This window comes from Eleginops maclovinus, chromosome 6 (assembly GCF_036324505.1).
Source record: "Eleginops maclovinus isolate JMC-PN-2008 ecotype Puerto Natales chromosome 6, JC_Emac_rtc_rv5, whole genome shotgun sequence".
Classification (NCBI taxonomy): domain Eukaryota; kingdom Metazoa; phylum Chordata; class Actinopteri; order Perciformes; family Eleginopidae; genus Eleginops; species Eleginops maclovinus.
Window position 1 is genome coordinate 2,113,456 of NC_086354.1, and position 8,501 is coordinate 2,121,956.

The window sequence follows — 8,501 nt, forward strand, 5'->3', positions numbered from 1 at the left end:
GTCAACCACTGAGAAATGTCTCGCCCCTTAGTCTATCATGTAGTAAGCCAATAGAAGCAACGTGTTACATGTCACTATGTTACAGAATCAAACAAATGAGTCCAATGGAGGCGTTTCAGACCATATGGCCAAAAAACCTATATAACACACTACAGGAGATGGGAAAACCCCAGAAAGAATGGACTCGCCACTGATTTAAAAAGGATTCTAATTGTATTGAAGTCTATGAAAAAATTACCCTACCTCTATTTTGATTTGTAGTTTATGGTTTCAAAGCTTGATTTTGTAATTTTTGGTCCCATTTACAGTAAAATAGACGGTAAAGCATGGTGTGCCTCAGGGCGTTGTGATTGGCAGGTTGTTACCACAGTGTCTAGTCACCAGCTTATTGGTTACTTCCCAGTGACTACCCTCACTTCTTATAAACAGTATTTATATGTGTGTGTAATCAATGTGGTTAATAAAAAGAGTCAGCTTCAATCAAACTGCAGCTGAGACATGTAGGAAGTGATTCAATGTGTGAGTCAGAAGCTGAGTCAAATGCGTCAGAAGGAGTGAGTGATGGTGTGGGTCAGCTATTGGATTAATTAATTTTGTTCTAGTGAGCATATTAGACAGCGTTACCAGCCTTCCCATACGTCACACTTCCAGAAAACTGGCATTCCTCACATAAGTATCACTGGTGGAGTTTTCCACACCCCGCGATAGGGAGGACATTCCGCTGAAATATTACACAAAAGTTTGAGTTTCAACAGACTCGCTCTCTTATTTCTTGGAATCTGCCATCCTTAATGTAACATAGCAGACTGCGGCGCTGCTTAAATCCCTCAGGACTATACTCTGTGGTGCAGAACAGATCAGATTTCTGGTTATTTTGATGCGTGCTGCTTCAAGGTCACATCAGACACACATCTGGTTATTATGTGTTCTTTCTGTTTCCTCCCTGTATCTTGTGCCAAAGATCAATTTGAAACTTTAATTTGCAAAAACATTTCTGACAAACTCAGTGTTTCCTCTAGGATTCTTTTAAGCAGCGGGGGCAGGCTCTCCGGCGAGCCATGGCGGCGTAAACAAATGACACTTGACTGCAGATTTGACTTTTACAACCTATTTATTGAATGGCCAGTTGTTGAAAATGGCTGAATGTACAAATAAAAAATAAATAAAACAATAAAAATAAATAAATAAAAATAAAAACAAATAATAACTTCTTGCACCCAGGCTCAGAACAATTGATTTTTCAGTTTTTTTTATAGAAGAGCTATAAGGCTCTGTTGTATGGAGGGGGGCCTGCTGATGCTCAGGAGCATACATGCTGCAAGGTGATCCCCCTGCAGCCCGTTTCTCAAGTCAGTCTTCACCTACAAATAGAAACAATAATGAGATTGTTTCTCTCAATTTCCTACACCATAATCATTTTAAAAGTGTTTCTAGTTTGTGTCTGATGATATATTATTAAATGCCTTACCCTATTCATCATTGAAAAATCCCTCTCACAGTTCACACTTGAGATGGGAACCGTCAGGGCAATGGCTGCCAGCTGGCTCATGGAGGGATACAGCTGTGCCCACTCGTCATTCTGGGATGACAGTTTTTCCATTGTTGTTACTTGGTCCATATCCTGAAACACATTAAACACAGTGGGCCGACATGTCATTAAATAGGTTCCTCCATCATCTTTCTGCTGAACTCCCCCATTCATTTGGACCTAACATTTTACCTTAAAAGCTCCTGTGAGTAAATGCTGATTGTAGGATGACCATTCCTGAAGCAGAGTGGTTTCAGGCTGCTGCTGCTGCAGGAATTTTTTGGACAGTTTCTTGAGGTCTTCAGTGACGACAGCATCATCTTCTTTAAGTGCCTTGGGTCCCAGCACATGGAAAGCTCCAATTATCCCCAGGTTTTGAAATCTCCTGTCCAGGCTGTCCAGGAGACCATCCAGATATGGCTCCATTACCTAAACATGGTACAAAATACAAAATGAGTACTGAGTTTGATTAATTGAAACCTGTACACAGGGAGATAAGCTAAGATTTAGTCTCCTTCCCAGAAGTGACCTGTAATACAAAATACAATGAAAATAAAACAACACAATAACAATACAAAAACAATTACTAATATTTCAAGGTAGCTTTACAACACTGAACTACTCCACTAACTCAGTTATACATTTAATTACCTGTGTCCTGAACCGGGACCAGAGCATGTCTCTGGTGTACTCCACCTGGCCTCTGCATCTCCTTCCCCTCACCTCTTCATGACTGATTTCAAAGGCCCCTAATCCTGCAGGGTCATCCAGGTCATTGAGGAGCTGGGCCAAGAAAGATCCAAGCGGCTGTGCATCACCAGCATCCCTGATGGCTCTCAGACATGCCATTGTCACTGGGACCTTAAAGGCAGTCACAAAAATTGTTTTTGTTGAATGCAAAATGTCCTGCTTTAATGGTCTAACTGGTTCTACTCTCTTATTAAGGGAGAAACATGTTAAAGTAATAGATTAATGGACTGCTCTTTTATTGCCAAGAAGTTGACATTTTCCTTCTGGAAAACTTTGGACAGGCGAGCAAGATGTGGCAACACATCAGCCTGGAGATAGACTGCAGCAACAAAGCGGTAGGTGGAGCAGAATCCATAGAGACCCTTGGCTACTGGACACTTCTTGATTTCTGTCTCCTCCGCCAAGGCACCCAGTACTGCACTGAGGTTTCTTTGCAGAGTGCTGACTGCCAGGTGCTGAGACAGCCAGCGTGTGTCCTTCACTTGCTAAAAAATATTTCAGTCGTTAAGATAAAAGATTGAGACAGAAAGGAACATATGCACAATAATGACCAGTGTTAAAAGTATGTGTTTCTATGATCTCAACTTTACTTCTAAGTCATTTTTGACGCTACATACAAAGATGGCACATTCAAACATTCAAATATGACTTGGGCAATTATGCTATTAGGCTGACGAAATCTATTATGAGTTATCTTAAACTAATAAGTCTACCTTTACTCCGGTAAGTCACTGCCCTATTTTCTTAGACGACACTGTCACTCCTCTGACTCTGACCTGGTGCCTGGGTGCTTGATACACACACACACACACACACACACACACACACACACACACACACACACACACACACACACACACACACACACACACACACACACACATAAACCCCCCCTTTGCGAGTACCCGGCCCCAGTGCAGGACTCTGCTGTGAAACTGGAGACATGCAGCGGTGGTGTATTTGCTGCAATAAAAAAAAAAGCAGCCCACTACTCCTAAATGAATGTAGAGGAAACACTGCAAACTGTTCAAGCAGTGGTTTCGCCTTCTGGTGGATACACCACCCTCTCAGTGTTCAAATAAATTTGTTCCAAATGTTTGCCTGCCGGAAGGACTTTACGAGTCGCAATAAAACAGATTCCTCACTAATCTGAAGCAGCTGGCCCCTCAGTTTGCAGGACTGATGTTTGTGAGTACTGAAGATCTGACTGTAGGAAGGAATACACATTTGATCTAAATAAAACAGGGTTGAGATGTTCCCAATGCTTTCTCACTCAAACAGATAGAGAGGGAGCAGCTTGGTAATGCAGGGCGAGGGTAGGGTCATATCAAGCTCTACACATTGCTGAATAAAATCCTCCCACTGTGCTGAAATGATATGTCAGTCTCTGGAGTGTGCCCCCTCCCTCTCTGCTCCCTACAGGCCTCTAACGTCTCCACCCAGACACCAGGAGTAGTGCTGAACCTGCTCACTGCCACTTTTCATGCAGCTCTAGTGTCTTAGGACAATGACGTGTTTGCCAGGTGCTGACGTTCAAGTGGTCATGTACATTGGATGAAAAAATAAAGCCAAAGCAGAATATGAATTCAGATTGGAAGTAACCTTGAACTTAAATATATGTAATGCTAGCTATGCATTATGTGTTGGAAAATATGTGAAACATCACAACTCATTTGTATTGTTGGAGACCTTACCTGTAACTGTACCGACTTGGACATGCACACAGATGTTCATATTTATCCATATTTATATATATATACATATATTTAGTATTTACTCAAATTACTCATACTTCAGAATCAGAAGTACTTTATTTGTATACAGCTCCGGAAAGTATTAAGAGACCACTCCAAATGCTACTCTACATGTATGGCAATAAAAAAGGGGAAAATTATAATGCTGAAGTGGTCTCTTAATTTTTCCGGGGCTGAATATGCAAACAGCCTCATGATATTAATTGATATACTGTTATTTATTTCTATTTTTTAAATTATCCTTGCATGAATTCTGTTACCTGTTATCTTGTGTTTTAATCATATTCCTGTTACTTCTTAATCATCTACATTTCCCTGCAGGGATCAATAAGATCTATCTTAGAAGCTTTTCCTGTTCATTTTCATATGAAAGTTGTTTGGTGGTGCATGAAGCCAAAAATGCCTGATTCTTGAAAACTAAACTTTGCAGATCTTGCCTCAATCTTCCACTGGGCGCATTGCTCAGGCACATTTAAAAACCTAAAAAAGTGTCTCCAATTTGCATCATGGCATTTAAGGGCCTAAATGACGTCACAGACTGACACAGGGTGTAGTAACAGCATGCAACCACTGCGAAGTTCAATGCATGGCTATCTCCCAGGGGGCTTGGCTGGTACGTTAGGTAGCTGCCTTGAGTTCAGGAGACCTTCTCTTCCAAGGTGAAACAAACATGCAGTGATACGGTCGGTGAAGGAAGCGTTGCTGTGAAAATGGTTTGCATGAAGCTCTGTGGATTTTTTTAGCATCAATTTCATGAAAACACTTTGCTGGACCATCTACTTCGATTATATGGGAGAGAAGACATTCTCCAACACTGTAACTCTCACAGAAAAAAGTCGCTTGACAACTACCATACTGCTATGAGGATTGGTTATTTAATGAAGCATATTGTATTAAATTATTCCAAATTTTAAAATCACTTTATCAATTAATCCTGCTCCCATTTCTTTGTGTTCATTACCATAACAAAATACAGTCTTCAAAACACTCTGTCACAGAACTAAACATCATAAATAATACTTCATTATTATTAAATGTTCATGATTATTTATGAATTACTCATTCAATGCTGATGTTTTAATAATAATAATAATAATAATATTAATATTAATATTACAGTGATTTATATAGCGCTTTTCCTCAAAGTACTTTACGAGCAAATAAATAAAAATAACAACAAAAGTAAAAACAGCTAAGCTAGGTGGAATATGGGGGAGGGGTTAGAGGAGTTTAGGAATTGAAGGCAAGAGTGAAAGGTGTGTTTCGAGGGCTTCTTCTTGAATGATGTGAGAGTTTTTGCAGATGTACTTGAGATGGAAATTTGTTCATTAAATTGTTGATAAAGACATAATCGGGAAAAGTATTTTTCCATACAAATGGTTTATGTAAATATGTTCCATAAGTGTAAATGTTAGACAGGGTTAAGTAATACTAACTGTCTCATTCTGTGTGTGTGGGTTGTGTGTGTGTGTGTGTGTAGGTCACATGGTTTCTAATTGTTACCAGGAGGTTTCCCCCCTATGACACAGCCCGATGTTCCCACACTGTTCCTCTGTGTTCAGCGGACCAGGTGCAAATTATTAACTGAATGCCGTTACCTTAAATAGATTTAAAATGACGGCCATCGCACATTTTCACAAGAATCCCAAAATACCTCCTGCTTCAGTTCTGCTCTTTGGTACTTTGCTTCAGTCCCACATTCCTTGGCCACTGTCCCGTCCCAGGGGGAAACCGAGAGAGAGCTGAGGGCTGGTTAGAATGCAACACAGTTCTTCTTGAAACAACATTTCTTATAATAATCTGAGTATTGTAACATGTTGTGATTTTGTTATTGGTAATTTGATGAATAGCATTAAAAACAATATTATTTGTACACGTCATAACGTAATAAAATACTTAATTCCTGCTGAGAATGATTTCACTTTGTCCCAACTACCCTAAAGTATTTAGCCTACTGAGAAATGACTTACATTTAAAACTTGTAGGAATCTATTTTCAACCTTATATTTTCGTCTCACCCTGGAAACCTGGTGTATATATACTTTATGTGTATGTATATATATATATATATATAGAGAGTTTTGTTTATTTGTGTGCTTATTTACTGATTTATCTTTTCTATTTTTTTTTTCATCCTGCAACTGGATGACTAACGGGAGGGCTGCTTTCTGTATAAGTTATGCTTTCTGCCCCCGCCCCCCGCTTCCACTCATTTTCTTTCTTTGTCAGATTCTTAAATTGTCTGTTTTAATATTGTAATAGTAAAATTGAAAAAAAAGTTGGATTTTTCCCTGTGGATCAGTTATTCTAGATCTTTGTAGATTAGACACTCGACTTCAATGTGACCTCAGGTCTTTAAAAGCTCAATAAAATATTTTTTTGGGGGGCATTTTGCAGCAGAACAAACTTTAAGAACATTGGCATGTTATAATCTAAAAAGGTTGATATTGGGAGACTTTAAGTAAACAGCCACTTTATAATGGTTTTATGAAATTAGCTACCCAAAACAACGAGCTGTTGCCCTTGTGTTTCTGCCTCCCCTCCCCAGCTGTGACTTGTGTTGTGATTAGTGTCTTTGTATTTAGTCCTGCTTTCCTTTGTGTTCTCTGTCCGTTCGTTCTGTCAGGGTTTGGGGGAATAGGGCCCAAGTGCAGCAAAAAGGGAGGCAGGTATGGGTACAAACAAAAGGTGAGCTTTATTCCAAAGCTGTTTTACAAAAATACAAAGTTAAAGAGGTAGGTAAAATGCAGGGCATGAAAAACACTTGACTTGAACAAATGAAAGACGATAACGAACTGACAGAACACAAGGGAAAGCAGGACTAAATACAGAGACACTAATCACAACACAAGCCACAGCTGGGGAGGGGAGGCAGAAACACGAGGGCAACAAGGGGCGGATTCCAGAGGCCCCAAAACGAAGTCACTAAAGTTCAGCAGGGTGGGTGGAGGGGGTCCAGAGGAGGGATTCGGGCAGGCGGCCCGGGGGCAAGACAGAGGACATGAAGGGTGTATCGGGCTGATGCCCCGGGGCAAGGCAGAGGATGAGACAGAGCATGGACAGGACTTTTGGCTGGGGAACCGAGGGCGGCGGAGACATGGGCGTAGACCACGGCGAGGGAACTCCGGGGGCCTGAGACAGGGACGGAGACCACGGCGAGGGAACTCTGGAGGACGACCTGGAAGACGACCAGAGAGCTCCGGGGGATGGCCTGGAAGGCGGCGAGATGCCTCTGGAGGAAGGGCTGTAAGACGGACTGGAGGATGACAAGACACCTCTGGACGATGGGCTGTAGGACGGGCTGGAGGACGGCGTGACGCCTCTGGACGAAGGGCTGTGGGACAGCGAGCTGGAGGACGATAGGACCATGCTCGAGGACGGCGTAGGCAGCGGTAGGACCCCTCTCGAGAGCTGCGGGAGCGCTCCGGAGGACCTGGAGCAGGAACAGGTGTTGGTGGGACCCCCATCGGAACCGGTGACGGCAGGTCCCCCAACGGAGCAGGATCAGGTGTTGGTGGACCCCCATCCGAACAGGCGACGGCAGGACCCCAAATTCTTTAGGCAAATTAATATGTATTCCACCTCGTGTAGCTCAGCTGCTGGGTCCATCTTTGGTCAGTTCGTTCTGTCAGGGTTTGGGGAAATAGGGCCCAAGTGCAGCGGAGGGAAAAAGGGAGGGAAACAAAAGGCGAGCTTTATTCCAAAGCTGTTTTACAAAAATACAAAGTTAGGTAAAATCCAGGGCATGAAAAACACTTGACTTGAACACATGAAAGACGATAACGAACTGACAGAGAACACAAGGGAAAGCAGGACTAAATACAAAGACACTAATCACAACACAAGCTGGGGAGGGGAGGCAGAAACACAGGGCAACAGGTGACAACAATGAAACAATCAGACACAAGGGAAACCAAAAGACAGGAAGTAAAACTACCCATGACACAACAGTGGGAAAACATTTCAAAATAAAACAGGAAACAGACAGAAAACAAGGATCATGACAGCAAGGACACTGACTCATCATTCAATGTATCTATAGATATATACCTCTTTATCTTTCACCACCTTATACTTTATAAATAGTTTGAACTACAGTCGCTTTTAAACTTTTACTTAACATTGAATATACTTTGATCTCTGATTGTCTTGTATAATGAACTTCTGTCTTTCTGAATGTGTGTGCTTTCTGTTTATTGGCTGTAATCAGGCCCAACTTGAGGAAAAGATGTAAATCACAATGAGATGACTTAAATAAATAAAGGGTATGCATCAGTTAGCTCTGCCAGTGGGGCGGTAAGCACCAAACCAGAACCTAGAGCTGCAAAAACCTGAATGGAATGCAGCCGTAATTCCAGTAATGTCATTAGAGCAGTGGAGCGCTCAGGCTCACATGTTTTAATAATTAACAAGTATGCTGTATATACCACATGGATTAGATTTAAGGAAATGTAGATTCCCAATCATTT

General features: G+C 41.6%; 1 protein-coding gene across 1 annotated transcript; it reads right to left on the minus strand.

Moving 5' to 3' along the window:
- Positions 1-1,249: 1,249 nt before the first annotated feature.
- On the minus strand, positions 1,250-2,387 carry LOC134866628 (uncharacterized). The gene is made up of 4 exons (XM_063886884.1): positions 2,180-2,387; positions 1,721-1,957; positions 1,469-1,621; positions 1,250-1,361 (listed from the first exon to the last, which is right to left on the minus strand). The coding sequence occupies exons 1-4, from the start codon at positions 2,375-2,377 to the stop codon at positions 1,251-1,253; spliced, it is 699 nt and encodes a 232-aa protein (XP_063742954.1). The 5' UTR covers positions 2,378-2,387; the 3' UTR covers position 1,250.
- Positions 2,388-8,501: the final 6,114 nt, after the last annotated feature.

Bases quoted from the DNA above. Each gene is read 5' to 3' on its own strand.
- LOC134866628 (XM_063886884.1), bottom strand. From the start codon at position 2,377: ATGGCATGTCTGAGAGCCATCAGGGATGCTGGTGATGCACAGCCGCTT. The intron at 1,622-1,720 runs GTAAAATGTTAG...AATGTGTTTCAG, and splicing joins TACTCACAGGAGCTTTTAAG to GATATGGACCAAGTAACAAC. The intron at 1,362-1,468 runs GTAAGGCATTTA...TTCTATTTGTAG, and splicing joins ATTTTTCAATGATGAATAGG to GTGAAGACTGACTTGAGAAA.